The sequence below is a fragment of the Peromyscus eremicus genome, chromosome 4 (assembly GCF_949786415.1).
Source record: "Peromyscus eremicus chromosome 4, PerEre_H2_v1, whole genome shotgun sequence".
Taxonomy (NCBI): Eukaryota; Metazoa; Chordata; class Mammalia; order Rodentia; family Cricetidae; genus Peromyscus; species Peromyscus eremicus.
Genome location: NC_081419.1, coordinates 119021907 through 119045166, shown reverse-complemented (window position 1 = coordinate 119045166; position 23260 = coordinate 119021907). Strand labels below are relative to the sequence as shown.

At 43.5% G+C, this 23260-nt stretch overlaps 1 protein-coding gene across 1 annotated transcript in view; it reads right to left on the bottom strand.

The window, feature by feature from the left end:
* Nucleotides 1-23260, bottom strand: part of Slc24a3 (solute carrier family 24 member 3) — a 485481-nt gene that overhangs the window by 408767 nt on the left and 53454 nt on the right. The window contains exon 2 of the mRNA XM_059261565.1: nt 6941-7069. Coding sequence (XP_059117548.1) covers nt 6941-7058 — 118 coding nt within the window. The 5' untranslated portion in view covers nt 7059-7069. The remainder of the gene's footprint in view (nt 1-6940; nt 7070-23260) is intronic.

Sequence of the window (23260 nt, the reverse complement as noted above, 5' to 3'; positions counted from 1 at the left end):
TCCTCTCCAATAACTAACTTGTGTCATATTAACATAAAACTAGCCAGCACACCATTGTAATAAAAAGCATACAGAACATTAAAAAAAAAAAAAACCTTGGAAGAAATGAATGGAGTAGGACTCAGCTAGATATTTACCAGACTCATTTTCTCTTCGTTTTTTCTACATTCTTCTAATATCCATGCACCAGCCTCCCTTGGACTTAGAAGTTGTCATGTGTCTGAATTCTAGCCAGTGGAATTTGAACAGAAAGTGATCAATCCTGCTATGTCCAATTTCCATGCTTGAACCCTCAATGTAAAGAAGCACAGGGCCTTGGAAACCAGATATGGGGATACATAGGCCCCTAGGCACTAGGATCAGAAGTTCATGGACCACTTCTTACAATAATGGCAGCCATGGACCAAAATTCTGCCTGAGAAAGAAAGTTTCTGATGTAAAGCCCTCGTATCTGTTATTATAGCAGCTATTTCCCCATCTAACTACTTCAGCAGAGACGTTTGACACAAATTAAAAAGCAGATCACATTAGTTTCTAATTTGCTCCATATAAGAATGTAAGCAGCTGTTATTTTGAATCATTAAGAAAACAGCAGCTACAGTGCTGGGAAGATGGCTCGGGGGGTACAAGGGCTTGCTGCATAAGCACTGGGACATGAGTTTGAATCCCCAGAACCCATATAAAAGCCAAGCATTGCCCTGTATACCTGGAAACCAAGCATTGAGGGTATAGATGGGAGGGGCCCAGAGAGTTCTCTGGCTAGCTAGCCTAGTCCAAGTGGCAAGCTTCAGTTCCATGAGAGACCCTCTCTCAAGGGAATACAGTTGAGAGTGATAGGGTAGGACACCCAATGTCCTTCTTTGGCCTCTATAGTGTGCCTGTGGGTATGGGCGACCCTCCCTACAAGCACATACACTCATACAACATGCATATACACCAGAGAGCAGAAAAAAATGCAACTGCAAAGAGAAGTTAGTGGAAGGTGTGTGACCTTGAGTAATAATGTTGTGGTGAAATGGTGTTTCCCCCAACATATTGTGCACCCTAAAAAACTTATCTGGGGTCAGAGAACAGAACAGCCACTAGACATACATAGAGGCCAGAAAATGGTGGCACACACACCTTTAATCCTAGCATTCTGGAGGCAGAGATCCATCCAGATCTCTGTGAGTTCAAAGCCACACTGGAAACAACCAGGTATGGAGACTCACGTCTTTAATCCCAGGAAGTGATGGCAGGAAGCAGAAAGGTATATAAGGCATGAGGACCAGGAACTAGAGCCTTTTTAAGCTTTTAGGCTTTTAGCAGCAGTTCAGCTGAGATCCATTTGGATGAGGACACAGAGGCTTCCAGTCCGAGGAAACAATTTCAGCTGAGGAATGGCGAGGTGAGGTGGCTTGTTCTGTTTCTCTGGTCTTTCAGCATTCACCCCAAAACCTGGCTCTGGTTATTTCATTTTATAAGACTGTTTAGCAATTCATGCTACATAATGTATGGATTTTAAGTCTTTAAACTTCACCTTTTCCTGGATTCAAAACCAGCAATGATGACACTGAGGTCATTGCAACTAGTTATTTCTAATGTTTTCATGTATTTGATAGAAATATAGTCAACATATTTTTTTTAATTTTTACCTGTTCAACCTTACTTTTGCAAGGTAGTCGCTGGAAAAATCGAAGTTTGCCTTTGAGTCTGATTTATGTTCCCATTGTTCTATTCTAGATAATGTGCAGCTCAGGCTGTCTATGCACTTCTGTGCATACTGAGTGTCTACAGTGCAGGAAAAGGTGCAGTTCCATCACCTTGGGTAGGTTGTTTCTCCGATCTGCATCTTGATCTTTCATGTAAAAGCTTAGAAGTTGAGCCTTCTCATGCTTTGTACATTGGTCACATCCAGCCCTACATTAAACTAGTCAGCTCTGGCGTTACTGTTCAAATCCCTAAACAGTGGGATCTTGGCATGCTATTCACAGCCGGAACCTTGTGTGGATTTTGCCCACTTACATCTAAGTTCTTGCTTATCTCCCACCATACTTTCTCCTTGAACCTACTTCATCCAGTTTCCTTCATAACTACCTCCAGCTTCCCTCCGCTGTTCTGATCACCACTTACCTCCTAATTATGTGGTCTCTGATCATCCCATAAACAACTGATCTGATAGACCCTCTCGATACATTTCCTTAGGACAACCTCACCTTGGTTTTGCAACACAGGTCCAGGTATCTTTCTTACCTCTACAGACATTAGACCCAACTAAGCTAAGGGATGGAGTGAGCCATGAGCTGAACCTCTCCATCCAAAGGGCCTCACTCCAAAGCCTATCACTCCAGCGATTTTCCTCCTTCCAAAGTTTATTTCAGAGAGGTGCCCTAAGAAGAAACTCATTTCCTTAAAATATCAAAGAACTGAAAACAGGGGGGTGATAGAGGCTTTAGGAGACAAACTGCAAAGTGTATGAATAAAATTTTGCCAAGTGTACACAGAATTATTATAAAGAATGCATTTCTGCTGCAGTTGTCCACCACCCTCAATATTACATTAAGTTAACTTAATTTTCTGTGGATCAGATTTATTCAAAGTGAAATTTCTCTTAATAGGTCATCTGAATAAACAATTTCAAGTGTTATTTGCCAAAAAAACAATCTGTTTCTAGGCTTCAGATTAAATCGGCAGTGTCAGGCTAAGAAAACAGGCTCAAAAATTCACAGAGAGCTGGAACAATTGCACAAAAAATTGGAGCCTGGAGGTCAATCTTTTCACTCAGTTCTGGAGGGAAAAAAATGATAGGCTTCTACTAAACCAGGGGAGATGAAATATGCCATTCTTGTAAAAATAAAGAGTGCCTAAAATAATATATTTTTTTTCCTTTGCTTTTTCCAAGACAGGGTTTCTCTGTGTAGTTTTGGTGCCTGAGCTGGATTTCACTCTGTAGACCAAGCTGGCCTCAAATTCACAGAGATCCACCTGGCTCTGCCTCCTGAGTGCTGGGATTAAAGGCGTGTGCCACCACCGCCCAGAAAATAATATTAAAGTGGCTTGTATCATATAAAGAGTAAGACACTCCAATGCTGCCAGACCAGTCACATAAAACACTATTATTTCATCAGAGGCCCTGCACCTTGCTTCTCATGGCCTACAAATGGGGTGTTCTAGGCTGTTGACCTTCAGGGAGAAGGAAAGAGAGGCAGAGAGAGAAGAGGAGGAGAGGGAGAGGTGAGGAAGGGGGGAGGGAAAGGGAGAAGAAGTTTGAAATGATGTGGAATTATGTAAATGTAAGGAAGTTACTAGCGGGAGGCTAACTTGGAGTAGAAGTTTTGTTAGTCTTTATTCTGTAAATTTCTTTGAATTAGTGGGTTTGTGTAATGGAACGGATGAAAGCTGGAGTTCTACTTCATAGTTGAAGAAATGGAGCTCTGAGAAGCAAATCAGTTCCATGACAACAGGAGGAAATAAACGCCCTAATTCTGCTAGAGCCCAAATCTATAGGCTTCCCCTAACAGCATCTAAAAGCAGAGTTTCCAAGGACACAGTCTTGGAACTGAAAATGTGACAACGTAAGTGGTAAACAGACTGTGCTTCAGGACAAGTTACACTAACTCCTGCCTATGACCTTGACACCATGGCTCACATGGCTACAGCTCAACTGGCACCCAGCACGCTCATGTTCCTGTGCAAATAATCACCCCATCCAAGCACAGAGGGAACCCCGGTCCATCGTCTCTGTCAATGCAGGGCCACTGTCAGCATCACAAATAAGAAAGGAAAGAGTCCAGAAACCGCAGGCTCCCTTCCTCGCCCCTACATTTAGACTTCTGAATCCACTGTATTCAACCAGCACAATGATATCCATTGTGTTCAGAGCCTCTTAAAGGAAACCAGACAAGGATTGGTGAATGGACCCGCCACAGCTCACGCCAGCTAAGTGCTCCCACTCAATGAGTCAGAGGTAGAGATAACACAGCAGCTCCCTACCCTTACCCACAGTTTCATTTACTTTGGTTTCCTGAAGTCCACTATGGTCCAAAAATATTAAGTGGAAAATTCCAGACGTGAACAATTTGTAACTTTTATTATAGTATGTTGATATGATTGCTCTATTTTATTAGTCGTCATTACTATTCATCTCTATTAAATTAAAGGTTATTGTAGGTATGCACATGATACATATATATGTGTGTGTGTGTACGTATGTATATATATATATATATACATACACACACATATATGTATATGTATATATGCCCTCAGCATTCTCTGTGGTTTCAGATATCCACTAGGAGTCTTCAGAATGCCCCCATGGATTGGGGCTGATGATACTATTAAAGTTATAACATTAAATCACAGCCCTACCTGTGATTCGGCTTTTAATTTTTGTCTCATAAAAGACCTGTTCCTCTTAGGAAGGCACTGAGCCTGCTGTGTCATGTTTTGATCATGCCCAGCATGTTTTGATCACATCACTATTAGTCATAGAGGTCAGCGGAGATGACGGTGCTCATTATCAGCACAGGATCTTCAGCGCTTGTTTGACAGATAATGGTACTTGGTTCTCATAGTCCAGCTGACTGGATGCTCAGCTCTGGACTACTAGAGAGTGTGGGTAGTCGATAGACTCTCGACTGACCATTTCTTGTGGGGAAGTAGCTATGGAATTGTGGCTCTAGGAACCTTGCATCATGACTCACCTGAGAAGGAGAGATGGACACCTTCCAGCAAACACGAGGAGTTTACAAGTCAACTCTTACAAAACTACGATCATACAAGCAGTCCTAAACTGTGCATACCCTATGACTTCAGTACCGATTCTCACTCGTGAAAGATCAGAATAATTGCTATAATTTCTGAGGAGCTGGTGGACTGAGATAACCTGGTTACATTGCCCACAGCCCACAGGTTCCAAGCTAGAATTCAAACCTAGATGTGACTCCAAGATCTAGGTTGGAAGGTTGGAAATGGAGATCACGGAGACATACATCTACTCTTAGTTCTTGAAATGTCTGCAAGTGAGCTAGTGAGAGAGAAAATGTATCCAGAGACCACTGGAAGTTTTAGATCAGCCTGTCCAGTAATCCCTCTCATGCTAATAAACATGTTCTGGGACCTGTGCTGCCCAGTTACAGCAGCTACCAGTCACATGGCTAACACAATTGAACATCAAGAACATCTGCACGTTTTATGTTATTTTCATTCATTTGATTTAATTTTAATAAATTTTATGTATATGGGTGTTTAGTTTACATGTATGTCTGTGTACTATAGATATGCCTAGTGCATATAAATGTCATAAGAATGTACTGAATTCCCAGCACTGGGGTTACAGACATGTGAGTCCAAGGAATCAAAACTCTGGTCCTCTGGAAGAACAGTCAGTACTCTTTATCACTGAGCCATCTCTCTAGCCTTATTTATTTGATTTAAATTGTCACTGAATATTATCATCCAGGGTGTAGTTAGAGACATTTCATAGTATCAGCATTTGGGAAAGAAAGTGGTCCCCACAGTTGGTGGGGCAGGGGAGTTGAAGAATGCAGGTTCCAACATGCTAGAATGTGAACAGGGCTCTCTGCTTCAGGCATGAAAATCTTCCCTGTAGTTTAGTCCAGAGTCAAGGTCCCAAAGTGAATTCTAGTCCCTTTAGTCTACAGATGAGTAATGTAAGAGTATCAATTCTGGCATTATATTCCTTTGTAACCATTATTTGTAATGTTTTATGAGCATATATTAATTGTTCCTAATAGTGGGCTAACATTTCCATACATGCACATCAGAGTCTTTCCTGGATAGCACACCTGAGCTCTCTTTCATTGCCTCTTATCTCCTTCATAAAACCTTTTATCTCTTCTCTGGACCCTCCTTTAACAACTCCGTAGATGCTAAGTTTGTGGATTTTGTTTTTTATCAACCCAGACATTTTTGCTGCTACCTATGAAGTCAAGTCATTTCTTCCCTGGGAATGGCTTTCAATGTACCTGAAGTTTCTACCCCTATCTCTGTGGGGAAGACATTCCTAATAGAGTGAGCAATGTCATTCACAGCAAGATTGCCTATCTTCTCCCCACAAACAAAGCCACACTGGCAGGAAATAGAATCCTTCCATCTCCACCAACCCTGCATATAGACAAACTCAATGAAAGGTCTTCATCACCATGTCACATTTCTCTCCACTCTTTCCACAGAGATAAAAATGAGATTTCTACTACTGTGATTCCTCTCTTCCTATATCCCACTTACCATTTAGCTGCTAATTGAAGAAATACATTGAAAACTGACTACCAGACAAGCTCACCAACAGAGTCTTTGGAGTAGAGCCTGTACTTTCCCTCTCCTGTCTATTCAGGCCAGTCCTTGACCTGTCTGTGCTTTTCAGGTCATACATGACTATCCACTCAGCAAGAGCACGCAAACCCTTCATGGCCATTTTCATTTATAATTAAGGTAGCTTCCACATGCTTCACTGACCTTTGAAAATGTTTCTTGTGAGCATGGTTACAGCTCACAGTAACCATGAGTCCTCCAACCTGAGGACCATAGGTTATATAGTATTTTGGGGTAGACATACAAGTATAGGATCTTCATTCTTTCCATATACGTTAGAGAAATGATTATTAAGATGCTTGGTATAGTAGGGAAAGATCTTTCTACTCATCTTTCAAAAAAAAGAGTAGACACATGACTTCTTGAAACACTTTCCATATCAAAAGATCTAAGTCCTTTGGGAGCACAATGGCAACTGTCTGTCTCCATCTTTAGACACATGATCTTCACATTATTGAGCTCTGAGACCTTTGAGAGAATCAAACATGAGTTTCTGGAACATATGCCCTCAACATCTTTAAAATCTCTCCAGATTAGAATTAAAAGAAGAGATGTCACCCAGCTCATCCTCAGCCATGATCACGGAAAATGGCAGCCATTGCCAGGAAAAGGTCACCACTATTACCTGGCTCAGTGCAGTTCTTGCTGCTCCGGAGTCCTGCATCTTCAGAAGTCAGTGTATCATTCACCTGCATCAGCTTCCTCCCCACCATCCATTTTCTATCTTCTCCGATGAGATCCATGAGGTCAAGTTCTAGAGAGCAAAAAAAGAGTATCACCATGCATCACTAACAACTAAATATAATGTCAGCCTTCACCCATGCTGGCCTGTGTCTTAATCAGCTACTATTTTCCTCTGCACTGCATAGATGCCTTTAAGACATCTTGACTCTAACTGTTTGAGGGCTTCCTCTGACTGCTGAGTCCTACTAGGCCCAACAACAGCAGTCTCCTATCCAATGACAGTAAGGAACTCATATATAAATACTTCATTGCTTGAGAATAATGACAGTGAGGTATGCATTCTATACTGGATTCCAGAGTTTCCCACCGTGTGAATAAACTAATGTTGTCTATAAGACAAATCTCTTGATAAAGTATATTTGATGGCTATCACCTCTGTTTTTCAATCCCCTACACCCAATGTTGATAAGAAATGTTTAGCAACCAATAATAGTGAGGGAGGCAGTCAAGACTTGTAGCCAATGGATGATTTTCATGGCACCAATACTCTCACAAGAGCTAAAATCAAGCTACAAATATAACACCATTAACACCAATCTGGGAAGAATGGACTCTACTGAGTCAGTGTGAGCAGCTTTAGCCTACCAATGTCTACACCTCCACCATATTTGCTTAAATCATCTCTCACATAACCAACTGCAGTTGAATGTACACTCAGAATCTGCTTCTTGGGGATTACCCAAGCTAAGGCACCATTTCCCAGCCCCAAAGCAGTAACCTGTAAGGGCCCCAGCATAAAATTCTATAAAACAAGAGATGAAGGAAAAAGAAGGCTACAGAAGCCATGTTAGAGGGTGAGCATAACAATGCCTAGGTCTCTGGGTGGGATGACTATGGAGATGAAAGTGTCAATACAAAGAACAAAGAGGAAAGGGCACATGAGGGAACGGGCTCTCCATCTGGCTTAGGCGATGCTGAGTCTGAAGTTCCTACAGATAAGATTATCAGGAGGAAATCATATAGCTTCTTGGTAATGATACCTCAGGCAAAAGAGCGAATACAAAAGAGATCCCAGGGAAGGCCTTGGGATATAGACCAGATGGGGGTCTCTGTAGGTTTCATGACTGGAGGGAGACACCATGCATACATACATTAGTGATGAGTAATGAGAAGAAACAGAAAAAGAAAATCTTTGAGAACCTAACGTTTCTCCAGAGAGCAGGCGGTTAAAAGAATTCAACAAAAGATAAGGAGATGAAGGGAAAGAAGGGAGCAAGTGGAATGAAAAGTAGGAAGAATGAATCCAGGGAGGAAAGATTAACAGTCTTCAACACCATGGAAAAATCAAGAGAGACAAACAGAGAAATGATAGCTTGATCTTGCCATGAGGGGGTTACTGGAGGTCATGAAGGGGTTATTGGAGATGGAGGGGGTCAGACCTGGTAGTTCATTCCAGTGGCCTGGCATGAAGGAAAGAAATTATGGGAGATCACCTCCAAAATGGCTAGATTAGCTGTGGTTAGAAAAATGGTTGCATTGGGTTTTTGTTAGGTTTTTTTTTTTTTTTTTTTTTTTTTTTGAGAAAGAACTTAAAGTTGGGTGGGTAGAGAGGGGGAGAGGATCTGGAAGGACTTGGGGGAGGGCAAGACTATAATAAAATATATTTAAATTTTAAAATTATCTTAATAAAAATATAAAGAAAAATGGTTGTAAATACAAGACAAGGACCTAATTCTTGGGCCCAGTGGCTTTCACATAGACCACAGTGCACTCCTATACAATGTGATATTCTGAAATTGTCAATGTAGAGCTAAAAACCACCATCTCCTAGTCTCTATTTTTACAGTGATTCTCAATTTTCCAAACCATTTTACCTTCACTATGGAGTTTGATTCTCACAACACTACACAAGAGAGTATGAACATTATCTCTCCAGCAACAAACTGCTACAAGATCACAGGAGGTATTCAGTAAGCACGATTTGAAATCATCATTCCCACCTTATACATGGATAAACTAGGGTCCTAGACCTTTCTGAAAAGTGTAGTGCTCATGTACATCTCACTTCAAAATCTACTGATAGTATCAGCAGCTCGTGAATTTAGGTTTTCCCCAAAAAACAGCCCTAGTCCTGAATGTAAAATTGTCAAGATGTCTAATTAGAACTTAGGTATTTAGCCAGAAAAGCACCCCTAGTCAGAGAAGGTGTGGGACAGTCCAATAAACCATTGCTTCAACTCCAAAATATAAAAAACCTCTAGGGTAGCTACATGTATTCATTTGGCCAAAATTACCAGAACAACACTTAAGAAAGGGTTCAAAGTTCATCAAGTTATCTGGATAGCTTATTTGACCTGGGTCCTATAACTAAAACTGATGTCAAGCAGAAAAAAATCCTCTAAGAACTATGAACAAAGAGTAAAGTCAGTAGCCTTAAACTCCACTAAGCAGTCTTCAAGCATAAATGTACCATATTAAAACTATCAAGTGTCGGGAGAGGCATTCACTTTGTCCCAGGCTAGGGGTCAGGAATGGCTCCTAAGGAAGACTTGAGCACCACTGGCTGACAGATGCGATCCCAGGAAGAACGTGCCAGGGAATAGAGAAGTAGGATAGGAGAGATATGTGTCAAGTCAGCTGCCAAAATAAGTGAAGAGCACTGGGCCCCTTTGAAAGTGCTACAAGCCAGAGAGAAAGCATCTCAGATCCACAAGATGGGAGGGAACATGGGTACTGGTCTACTCACTCCTCTGCCATAGGCTTGAGGTTATTCCCACAAACATGAATTCTCCTGTTTTTCTTTCATTTCTGATTTTTAAAAGTGTGTGTGTGTGTGTGTGTGTGTGTGTGTGTGTGTGTGTGTGGTGTATGTGTGTGTGCTTGTGTATGTGTGGGAGGTATACGTGTGTGTACGTGGGGGGGGGGGTGTGCTTGAGTACAAGTGCCCATGAAGGCCAAAGCTGGGATTCTAGCTTGTTGTGAGCCACTAGATGTGGGAGCTGAGAATTGAACTCAGGCCCTCTGCAGGAGCAGTACATGCTCTTCATTGCTGGGCCATTTCTTTATCACCCTCTCCAGATTCTCTAGCCTCTGACATGAAGCTCCGAAGTAAGCTCTGGTGCACAGCAAAGGCCTCGGACAATGAGATGCAGGTTCTGGAAGCTGTACAGTGCCAGCACGAAGGAGTCAGAACAACAGATACGGGCAGAGTACCACGATATCTGCCAGTCCACGTGGTATCTAAAGAAACAGTCATGCTGTGGCTGGCAGAGTGGCCACTCTACTGTCTGTCCTCAAAATGTGGGTCAGAGAAGGGTGCTCTGTGGACCTGCAGTCATAAGGTTCAGGCAGACCCCAAAGACTTGAAAAGAAGCAAAAGTATTCCTACCAATGACTCCCAAGGCTCTTTTGCCAAGTTTCCATGGTTCTGTGACTCTAAGAGAAAAGCTGATACCAATTAAGAGATGTAAAAGCAAAGCCAGCTATTGTAGCAGAAAATTAGAGGATTTTTTAACATAATGATTCAATATCTTCAGGAATTAGACACTATTAAGACAGCACCTCAGCCTTCCAAAACCTACAAACTTTTATCTCAACAAAAACAGACTTGACCACCGACCACTGATACAACAATGATGTTCAGAGTCTGAGAAAATATTAATAATAAAAATAGTAACAACATCCAGGGAGAACAAAGTTTGATGGTGCTGTAGCTCAGTTTGATTTCCTCAAAAATCTCTGGTAAGAAGAGAAGGCTTCAGGGCCTATGTATCTCTGAAGGAAGTAAGTCAGAGTGAAATTGACTTGCCTAAGAACATAGATAATCTATGGCCATATCAAATACTTTCCATAGCTTTTGTCATTGTGCGCATTGAGTGTCTATTAAGTGCAAACAGTTTCCCATTCTTCAATATGTTTCATCTTCATAATAAACCTGTGTGGAAATACTAGCTTTATTTTTGCAAATAAGTAAATGAAATGGAAGCATACCTTGGTTAAGCAACTTGCCCTGCATTGCACAGTGAACACGTAGCAGAGGAGAGATTTGAACCCAGGATTAATGGTTTCAAAGGCCAGTCTCCTGGCAGATCCCTAGATGGAAGAAGCTCACTCCAGTTGCAATGCACAGCTTATAGCAAGGTAGACTGGGTAAGTAGCCTGCATCTTATAATAGGTGTGGGTGAAGACTCTCTTACTAGACCTATTAATCGGTCCCCAGAAACTATTATGAAGTTGAGCAGCACACCTGGAAAACATCACAGACCAAAGACTCAAACACTTGTAGAATCTCATTCTACACATGGCACTCTACTCAAGGACCTGGCTATCTAGGACATGGGCTGCTGCATTCCTGGATTGAGAGAGAAAAGGCAAAGTGTGGGCAGTGGGGAAGCTGGGATGCAGGGGAAGGTGAAGCAGATAAGCAAAGGGTGCCAACACTTGCTGCTTCCATTTCCCTCTCCTAACTAGCTTCCCTGGCTCCCCGGACTTCTCTGCTACAGCAAAGAGGCTGCTCCACAAAGCTACACTCGAGCAATGTCAACAAAAACACTTGGCCCCAGTCCATGGCATTCTTGGCTTCTCATCTGCCAGGCCCTGGACGTTGCATGTTGGCCTAATTAGTCAGGGAAAGGGGAGGAGGCAGGGGGTGAGCAGGGGAAGCAGCAGGCTCTCCTGTCACATGTCACCAGCAGAGGAAGCATGTAGGGCTGTGGTCTCTGAGAAGGAGCGACAAGAGGGGGCCTTAGAGATGCTGTGGGCTGCTGCTGGCGGAGGAGGAAACTCAGTTCTCAATCTGAGATCCAAGCCGCCTGCACTGAGGAAGCAGAGAGAGTGGAGGCTGGGTGCCAAGTTTCCATTACAGAGCTGCTGTGTGTTCACCCTTTTGCACTCTAGCACTCTCTCTCCCCCCCCCTCTCATTCTGTCTCTCTCCTACTCTCCTTCCCATGACCAACGCATACATACGGAGCCCAAGGATTTCACATACCAATAATGGATCTTCTCGGGAGCCCCATGACCCAGATCCTCAGCTCACAGCCTTGACTCCAAACACACTGCCTCTTGTCTGCTAGCCTGACTCACAGGCCTTCTATCCCTTTCTCAGAGGCTGTTGGTCTTAGGCTCAGAAGAGAAAGGGGTCTGTTTGTTCTCTGCCAAGAAATTAACTCCTCAGAGACCTGGACAGGTTGAAGATGGCATCATCGGTGAAAGTAGAACAGTAGGAGAGGGAGGGATAAGTGAGAGTGATCAGGGAAATAAATGTGATCAAAGTACACACACACACACACACACACACACACACACACACACACACACGAAAATGTCATAATATAACAGTTTTGTGCAATTAATATATCTTAATAAAAAGTGGAAAATAGGAGAATGTAAAATGTATCTTGTATGTCCCTCAGCCATGCACCAAGTCCCCTTCCTGTGCCATGTCACTACATCCTGTTACCCTTTTGCTTCAGACATTGATCAGCTGAGCTGGAACCCAAGTCCATATCTGAGTCCATAGTCTAGACATGCATTTTCCCATCTTGTCCCAGAGTGTTAGGGGAGGCAGGGGAGTGGCCTCACAGGAACAACAGTCCCTCTTTGAAAGCACATACAACCTCTAGAGAACTGGAATGCTGTCCTGCTTTTTGAAAATGAGCATGGAGAGCCACCACTCCCAAGTGTCCAGAACACCATAGCAACAGCCTCTCCCTTGCAGGCGCAGGAACTAAGTTATGGAACCTCCTGCATCACTCAAGAAGGAAGGAGCAGAAAACTCAGTCCAGGGCACAAGGTTCAATCTGATGGTGATGGCCACTGACAGACTCTAGGCTGGCCCTGTAAGCCTCGCCAGGGCTATAAATACCCACTCTGCAGTTTACACAGCTGCCTCCACTCTATGCACTCCAGGTCTTCACCCCAGGGTTGGAGGTCGAGTTTGCATAAGCCAGCAGCCTGCAGACCTCCTTCTGCAGCCTCCAGTGATCAGCACCACTCTCCACACGGCCCCTTTTCTGGCCCACCCCTTATATCCCAAGAGAGTGGCCAGGCATTTTTTATCTTCTGTAAGTGAAGGGGGTTTATACATGAGGATTTTTTTCCAATGAATTTTTTAAACACTTTATTCTTATTTCATAAATCAGCTTACAAAGTAGCAGGTTTCCATATGGGACTTTTATACATATTCATTGGGGCCAGTTCTCTCCCCTCCCATCTCCTTGCCCTCCCCTCCTCACTCCATCCTTCTCTTTCCACTTTTTTCTCTATCTGCTCCACCTCTAATACAAAAGCAAAAGGGTAACAGGATGTAGTGACATGGCACAGGAAGCAGAGTTTTGAAACAAGAACTTGCTTCTGCATTATTTCCTGGTCCTTGGGAAGGAAATGTGTAGCGAAGCCATAGCTCAATGAAGTGAGCCCTCCGAACCCAGCAGAGAGGGAGAGGTTGAGGCTAAGTGGAAAGTGCACTGGTTTCTGTCAACTATGTGGAAGTTTCCAGAAAGAGTTCGGGTGAGATCCAGAGGTATGTAAGAGAAGAACTCCAAACCCTACGGAAGCCATGGATTCCATTAGCTCCTCTTCCTCAGGCCATGTGCACATTGTGTCTGGCAGGTGATAGGACCCCAAGAATCTGATGGGCTGAGTCACACCTCCAGTGTCCCCCAGTCATCTCGGGCACTCCCAGGCAGCAGGTTTCATGCTCAATGCAAACTTCTTCCTCTTGTCTCTACTCCAAGAGAAAACTTAGGTTGAATCTGAATTCAGTTGAGGGTCTCAGTCAGTTTGAGGGGGTTCCCTTTTGCTCAGAGTAGAGGGGAACAGATAACCAACCCATACTATACTAGTCACCATTGCACTTAAAGGGGTTCTAGGAGTCAGGAGCACTTTCAGATGCCCTGGGGCTAGATATTGGATTCTGTATCTAATGCTCACGGAGCTCCCTGGCCATACCAGTTATGCGGGATCCTCCCAGACTCTGAGAGGCCATACTCTCAGCACCAGAGGCAAAGGTTCAAAGGGCCTGTTAGAACTCGGTATTGCTGCTGGTGTAGGGACACGGAGTACAGTAAACTCAAGCCTTGATGGAAGCAGGGAGGATGAGGACCTAAGCAAGCTATGAGACTGATGGTATACAGCCATATCATATATCTATAGAAATTGTGCCCATCTCAAGACAAGACGCAAACTCACCATAGCAAATGAAAGGGAAGGCCCATATTTCTCCTGACTTCCCATTAAAATCATTTTAATTTCTAGTCCAGCCTGATGCTGGCCACTCCATTGTCCCGCCTTATACATCCACACCCAATTCACCAGTCCTGAAGAAGTGTGGCATGGGAAGGAGCAAGTTGGATGAGTCCCTAGCAAGGAAGAAAGGACTGTCCAGAGCTTGAGAGCAAAGGCATGAGAAAAAATCCAAACTGCTGAAGATGTTGGGAAGATCAAGGGAGGGTAGCTGTGAGGCTGATACAGGGATGGAGAGTGCAGGCAGTTTTCTCTCTTCATGACATATACTCCAATACTAAACAAAGCAAATGGGATTTTTCTAATGACCCATGCATCCTGCCCACAGCCTAACTTCCTCTTGATGGTCCATTGACCTGTCAGGGATCCAAGCTTAGCACCAAGTATCTCCCTTTCCCCTTAGTCTCTCTTTGCTCATCACTTCACCATACTAGAGAAGCTCCTTCACCACCTCCTGCCTACTGAGGATTGTTTTCTAGATTCTACTGTCTGCAGAGCCAGAAATTCAGGCTCTTCACGATGTGTCTCCTAACTGGCCCCACATAACAGGACCCACACACATACACAGACACACAGACACTCTCTCTCTCTCTCTCTCTCTCTCTCTCTCTCTCTCTCTCTCTGTGTGTGTGTGTGTGTGTGTGTGTGTGTGTGTGTGTGTGTGTTTGATATGAAGATTCTTGTTATATATTTACTGTGCCTCCCCCAAATTCCTATATTGAGTGTGACAGCATCAGGACATGGGTTCTTTAGGAGGTAATTAGTTTATGAGGCTAAGATGTCATCACTGAATCACAGGGATAGTATTAGTGTCCTTATAAAGGGACCCTGGAGAGCCTTCTAGCTCTTTTCCCAAAAGATAAAGATTCAAGAAGACAGTAGCCTGCAACCAAGAAGAACATCCTCACCTGACCATGACCTGATACCTTGATCTCAGAATAGCAAGCTAAGAACTATGAGGAAGAACTTTTTTATTGCTTAAGCCATGTAATCTGTAGTATTATGTTATATTTAAGATACTTCTCAAATTTTAATATAATTGTGTGCAAATACAGATTTTAGAATTAGTTTTAAAATTCTGTCTTTTTAATTATTTTCCAGGAAGACCAGTGCTGCTGGTCCAAACACCACTTCAAGAAGCAGGAGTTTCACACATCTTTAACTGATGCACATATATGTTCAGGAAAGGGTCTGAGTAGCTGTGGACCAGTTTTCCCCAAGATGTGATTCAGAAAGGAAACTGCGCATGTCTTGGAAGTGAGTTCTGTAGGATCTCCAAGCATTCTCCAGAGATTCCCAGTTTGGAGGAAGGGATAAGCAGTCCGAAGAGGAATGTGGGTCTTTGGAAGTGAAATGGCCAGACTGGAAATGAAAGCGCTGTGGTTCTACCATTTGTGGGTTACACATATTGCAGGATGAAGGTCTGAGGGGCATTCTTCTCTTCATGGGGCAACCCTGAAGACCTACAGTTAGTCCCCTCCATGAGCAAGAACCTGCTGGGTCTATCAAATTTTGTATAGAACTCAGGATCAAATACTAAAATCAAACCCATGTGCCTTCTTTACCCAAGAAGAGATATGCACTGTGGGTTCTTAGACAGCAGAGGGGCTGGGCTATTTAAGGGCTGGTTGCATCCCTTAAATAAAATGTTTCATTCCAAGGCCAAGAATCAAGGTAGAATCCCGATTCCATCGGGAAACTTCAACTGTAGGAGGCAAAGGGAAAGGCACTGGCTTTCAGATAAAGCTGGCCAAGCTTTACAGGGAGACAAAGGAGATGGAGTCCGCTCAATTTTGCTTTTCTTTCAGTTTCTTATTTTTATGGGTAAAAGAAAGACCACAATTTTAATGGCAGAAGAGATGGGAAGAGTTTTCAACACTCAAAACCAGCCCCAAGCTCTGTAGCACACAAACATTCCCAAATCTGATTTAAACTCAAACAAAATCTAGTCGATGGAGAAATCACATGAGGTCCTCTGGGGAAGGGACCTAGCACCTTGTTATCCTGGGCATATGGTGATTTGGAGTTCTAGCCCCAGATCTGCCAATAGCTTTTGTCTATAGAAGCTGAATCATTTCATCTGTTATTGATCTAAGCCTTGAAAGGCATGAGTAATCTGACCTCTAATGCCCATTTACCTGGATTCTAAGTTCCTCTTTTATCTAGGGGAGAGTTATCTGATGGCTAATAGGATCCTTGGCCTCCAGAGCTTTGTGGAGGGGCCACATAGCTTTTAGAAGAGAAGGAACTATTAGAAATGGCATATATTCATTACACATCAATCTAAAGTCAGAAAAACATATATTGATTTAATATTTAACATATAAAGCGGCAACGTCACACTAAATCTACATATCCAATAGTAATAATTACTATAACCAAAAGGCAGGGGGTGGTCCTAAAGGAAGAGCATAGGACAGACATGGTGCCATCCCTAGCTCCCTTGCTTTCATAGTATTATAGCACGGTGCTCTTTGAATAAGTTCAGTTTAGTGAAATGACAAATTATTACTTAAATAAATTCTGTACACTGCTTTGAGATGAAATGGGGATATGATCTCAGACCATTTTTTTTTTACTTCAAAGATGTATAACTATTTTTTTAACTGGTGACTTTGGGCCAGTGAGATGGTTCAGTGGTAAGAGTGCTTTCCACCCAGACTGATGGCCCGAGTTCAAGCCCTGGGACCTACCTGGTGGAAGGAGAGAACTGACTCGTGCATGTTGTCCTCTGACCTCCACATGTGTTCCATAAGTGACATGTAAATGCATTCTTGAGTTCACATATGCAGTAAGTACATGTAAAAATTATTTTTAAATATAAAGTGTGTATTTCTCTATTACAAAATGACAACTACTATAAATATGCTAAAATTTTCTGGGAAGAACATGATTACTAGGTAAGTAGTCTCCTAGCTATTTCCAGAGAGCACACACAGACACCTACAGACAAACACGCGTCTTTCAAAGTGACATTTGAATAGCTAGTGAGAACGTTGATGCTTTCCTAAAGTAACTCACTCTATGGAAAGGTCATTTGAAGAACAAGTATCAAGAAGTTTTGTGTCCCCTTACTGGAAGATAAAGATCAGCAGACTCTTAAAAAAAGTTTATATGTCCCACCCACCATAAATTAGGAAGAACTGTGTAATCTGCTTATAAACATTCCAAGACAATGAGTTTTGAACACATGTCCTAACAATGTGTAAATGTGCCACCTGAAAAACTACAAGATTAATCAGCTGAGCCAGGATGAGGATTCTTCCCATAACTGGCTGTGATTGAAAAATCAGTGTCACAACTTAGTAGATCTCACTTGCAGTGTGCTTCTGCCATTCAGATGTGTGTGCCTTACCAAATTATCTTAGCCATTAAGCTTCAATTCTAAATGGAACACAAAGTAGTCAGAGCTCCAAACACATGTTTCTGGAAAGGCACATGTTCAAAAATGATTAAGTGTATTGAGTCATGCCTACTCAATAAAACAATGTCCATTCATGTTATGGTATTCATTAAAATCTAAATATTTTGTTCTATGAAAAAATAAAACAATTTTAAAATCACTTTTTAACTTTTATTTTTACTTCTTAAATTTATGTTTCTGGATTTTATAAGGCCTACAGTTATATAAGTTTCCTTCTTTAAAAATGTAAAATAGAAATACAAAATTAGGTACAAGGCCCCAGTAAAATACATCATTTTCACACATAATAAAGTATTGAAGACACATGCATTCACATTGTTCAGAAGAATTTGCAGATTCTGGCTTCCAATGATTCCATCCATCTTAGCTAAGCCATGCACTGCTGGTGGACCCCTGTGACTGTATTTTCCATACAGAGAATACATTTGACCCCTGAAATTCTGACTAATACGTTCCTTCATTTCTCTTAAAACTCACATTTTGCTTCCAATTGAGTAGAATTTGGTCACACTACATCACTTGGCTCCTCAAAAGCACGGCCTTTTCCATCATCTGTGCTTGAATAAACTCCAATTTATTGTCGGGTACAAGTACAAAATTGCCTGCATCTCCTCTCAGGCAGCGCCATCCCCCTGCTGCAGAAGAGGGCAGGGACTAAGACTCCCCCTCGTCCTGGGCTCTTCTTAATTCACACCAATGATAAAAAGCAACACGAGAGAATCTGGCTGAGGGAGGAGAAATGAAAGGCAATTTTTCCTCTGTGGTCCTGAGGACAAGGCTCTTCAAAGACAGGAAGTATCAGGACTCTCCCTGGGGGTGGTGGGGGATGACAGGAACCAGGGACAAAAGGACAGAACATTAATTGTGAGGAAGAACAGTTCACAGCCTCACAGAGAGTAAGAAACGCATCTGAATGATTGCATGAGTGCCAGCCACATATATTTTTCATCACCGCACTTAGGTCATGGGCTTCCTGACATGGTTATCCTTTCTCATTGGGCTCTAGGAAGGTCTTACACAGAATGATTCAATCAATCTCTATTGAGAAATACACAAAAACTAACTACACTGGAAATTTGAGGTTTATACTCACCCCACCCCTTTCACATCTCTTCTCCCTTAATTTGAATTAACCTAAGATTTCCATTCTGAAAGCAACCCTTCACCACACCCAGTCTACCAATTCTGACAGGAAGCGCCATCCACCTGTGCAGCCTGTACGGAATGCATGGGCAACTGCAACAGTTTGGATGTTGGATGTCCTCCTAGAGCCCATGTGTTGATACTTGAGGAAGTGAGGCCTAGTGGGAGGTTTTAGGAGACTAGATGCATGCTTTAAAGGAGACCTAGGATACTGGTCCCCTCTTCTCTCTCTTTCGGTTCTCAGCTACCATGAGTGAGCAGCTTTGCTGTCCCATGTCTGTCGAACCATGATGCATTACCTCACCACAGAATCAAAGCAACTAGTCAACTGATAACAGAAAGTCCCAAACTTAGGAGGCACAATAAACCTTTCCTCTTCACAAGTTAATCACCTCAGTTGTTCTGCTATAGTAGTAGAAAACTGACTAACACACTAATAAAAGGCCATCATCTCATGGGCCATGACGATTGGTTCTGATCAATGGCTATAACTGAACCAGGCCAATCCCCGGAGAGATCTTCATCCACTCTTTTTCAGTGAACATGAACATGATGCTAGGAAATCCCAGAGGCTTTGAGTGGAAGAACACATCAGGTACACAAAGGTGACCAGAGACAAGATCAAGAGGCAGGCAGCCAAGGCCCAGATGACATCATATGTTGACTTTGACGATGAATCCAAGACAATCGTGAGCTTTTCAGTCACATGTTTCAATGATTTCTGTCTGCAGCCTGAACCAGCTTAGGTTGGTCTTTCTGTAAGAGCAATGGAAAGGCTCCCATCTGATCCATGATTCATTTTTTTTTTTTTTTTTTTTTTTGGTTTTTCGAGACAGGGTTTCTCTGTGTAGCTTTGCGCCTCTCCTGGAACTCACTTGGTAGCCCAGGCTGGCCTCAAACTCACAGAGATTCGCCTGGCTCTGCCTCCCGAGTGCTGGGATTAAAGGCGTGCGCCACCACCGCCCGGCATGATTCATTTTTTTCAAAGTCCCATTTCATGTAAAATCTGATGAAATCTAAAAGAATAAACCAGCACTGTTCTTGTCTAAACCAACTTGCCTTCATCCTGCATCCACCATGGTGCAGAGAGCTCTTCTTTTTTTTTTCTGAACAAATGTCCCTCATTCTGTCATGAATGGTAAGCCTTTCAAATGCCATCTATAAAACAAAGGAATAGATCTGTAAGAGCACTGGGCTACTATGGATTAAGATGACTATAGGGGATAAAGAGATCAACTCCAGGTGAAGCTGGGCCACTGAAAGTGGATCAAGTTAGTCCAAGCAGAGCTCCCCAAATACTCAGCCAGCCTGGGCAGCTGACAACCAGGGGCCAGCATGTTCAAATGATGAGACGCCTCAAACACCATGGTGGTGGTGCGGGAATGCTTTAGATGGCAACGTAGTGCTGGCGACACCGGGAAGTGTCCTGGTTTGAGTTCCACAAAAATCAAATTTAAGAAGACAAAGACATGGATGTAGTTTATTTTGAGGGGGAGGGAAGGGAAGAGGAGGCTGAGAAAGACTGGAAGTCAAGACAAGGGGGAAAATCGACCATGATGTATCACGGAGGCCCTGACTCCTAATGAGGCATAAGCCCCCTGGACACTTGGTGATGTATCCAGAAGCCTTCCGAATTTGTCCATCTGAAGGATAAACATTGTGTTTCTAGAATCCCACCAGTGTAGAGTTACCCCTAACAGCATGAACTTCACCAATTCCAGCCTGTATTTTGAGTGGGTCAAGCCAGATCCTGCTGTGGGGGCCAACGCATCTAGAAAGGGTTTATCAGAATGAAACAAGGCATACCCTGTCATTTCAATGAGAGTCTGAATTCATAGTGACCTGCCCACTACAGCTATGACCGGAACCCAAGGAGAGCAGACAGGGTGTCTAGAGGGAATCCAAATGATGTCATCGACTAAAAGGTAACCTTGGCCTTGTTTTTGATGCAAAGTCCCTTGAAGCAAGTGGAAGACGCAATTGGTGCAGAGCCATGATGGACATCCTAATGATGTTTTCCTCCTTTGCTCCTCTTACCATGGAATTTGACTCCAGAAGAGAAATAACCCCCTTGACACCTTACAAAGAGGCCAGGACAGTGGAGGAGGGGGCTGGTGGTGCACTTTCTGTTTAAACAAAAAGTCACTTTGCTCTCACCGTTCCATTCTCTTTGGGACACACACACACACACACACACACACACACACACACACACACACACACACCTATCCAAGCTGGAAACTGAAGCCAGCAACAGGAGAACACTTGGGGCTAATGGAAAAACAAGATCAGCTCCAGGCCCTCCTGCCTCAGCCTGAGTCTCAGGTCCATCAAGAGGAAAGACAAGCTGGGGAAAGAGGACACTGCTGAGCCCGACAGTGACAGGCTGCAGAGAGCAGGGTGCTACTCACCACCACATATTGTCTGAACTGCAAGCATGATTGATTAGAACTCACAATTCAGCCAGGGGGCAATACCTCCCCTATCCTGACTTTAAGAGGACCCCTACATTCTACTGCTTGTTTCCCAGAATTCTGACAAGTCTCTGCGGCAGGCTTCCAATGACTTCCCCTTGGAAAATGCTCATTGAAAATGAAACTCAATACTTAGTATTGGGTTTCTGCCATCTGCACCTAGCTATGAGCTCCTGGTCCCATTCAGTGTGGTTTGTTGCTTGCAGGCTGCCTGTTTCCTGCTTTCTAGCTCACATTCTGTTTCCCAAAGCTACACTCGGCCAGTCCTTTCTGAATACTGTGAGACAGCCTGTCCATCACAGCTTCCATGGCCAAGAAATAAGGGGAAACAAAGGATGGATGGACACACATGGACACACACACACACACACACACACACACACACACACACACCACACCACACACCACATTATAAAGGGGTGGTAACACAAGGGATTCTGGCAATGAATGGAGCATGTTGTCTCTTTTGGAATTACATATTCTCTCTCCATGGCAGAAAGGTGAGTGGATGGTGACAGCACAGATATGTCAGGCACAGGGTGGGGTTGGTACTTGGTAACCCCCATGGGAGAGATCATGGACATTGCCTTTTACTCAAGATCACGTCTACCCATCCCTGTTGTACCAGCAGGAGGTTGAGAAGATGGGGTGGCTTGGCCTTAACTTCATCGGTGGGCCACTACTGTTTGAGTAGGAGGGATTTGCATGTAGCATATCTCTGAGAGTGATAAGTAACCCCCAGTGAGACATGAAAGGAAGTCTGCTGATAGCATCTAGGAAGGAAGGAAGGTCCTCTCGCTTTTCAGACAGAACTGCTGATGCCATGTAACGCTCCCCTTCTATGTGAAGAAGTGAGGCCTGGAACCATTTTGCCATTAGAGAGAAGCTGGTTTTGAGATGAAGCAAACACAAGGAAAAGGGAAGAGAAAATAAAACTGGGCTCTTGATGTGACCACGGATCTGTTCACTACTCGAGCCTTGATGCCCCCATACTCTACTACAAACACCTGTGATGGAATCACCAGGTAAAGCGAGCATGCCAGTTGTTTTATTTTTGACAATATGAAGTACTATGCCTTCTGCTCTGGCATAGCATTGCCATGAACCAGCACACTCCATTTCCTACCTGGCACCGGTTTATTTCTGACCTTTGTGACCTTACTGCCATGGGAGCTTCTGAGAAGCTGGCCCTCCATGTGTGAACTGTCCCACAAGTCTGCCTCCTCAGACAAGAAGAGTTCTCATAACGGCAGTAAATACTCGCCCCAAAGTCTCTCTCCTCCTTCTCAGGGCCCACATCGGGTCAAATTGTGCCCGTCTGTTGGATGAGGGAGAGCACCTTGTCCATCAGGGCAGCCTAGCAGGCAGCTCCACACTACCACAGCAGAAGAGGAGAAGGAGACTGGAAAGGGATGCTCTCTGAAAGCAACATTTGCCTCAGAGATGCTCACTGAAGCCATGATGGTATTATGAATGTTTCCATCTGTTCTCTGTGGCATCCTGAAGCCACATGAGGGGCTGAGGGCATCTGAGGTACTATGTAGAAAGTCATTCCTTGCTGTGTCCTACTCCCAAGGCTACCCTGATCTATGTCTCTGGTTGACCTCTCTGTTGATGACAGGCATGACAGACAGGGACTCACTGAGTCAGAGGAGTGTGTCTACCCCTTGCCAGAGGAGTTTCTGATGAGAGCAAAGAGCGTACCACCATTCAGAAGCACTTCTGAGATAATGTTTACTCTGCCTCAGGGTCTTGTGGTGACGATGTGCCAATACCCACTGTAGCCAAGCACCCTGAACATACCCCTCACCAAGAAACAGACATCCTGGTGGCATCAGGCAGTAGGGAGCATCCTGCTCCATAACCATGCCTACTTGAATCCTTACTCCAGGGACACACCAACTCCCCCAGCATCTCAAGCTGTACCTTGGCTTCAGGCCCTCTTCTAGAGGAGTTTATCCCATCTTCTCATCAGAG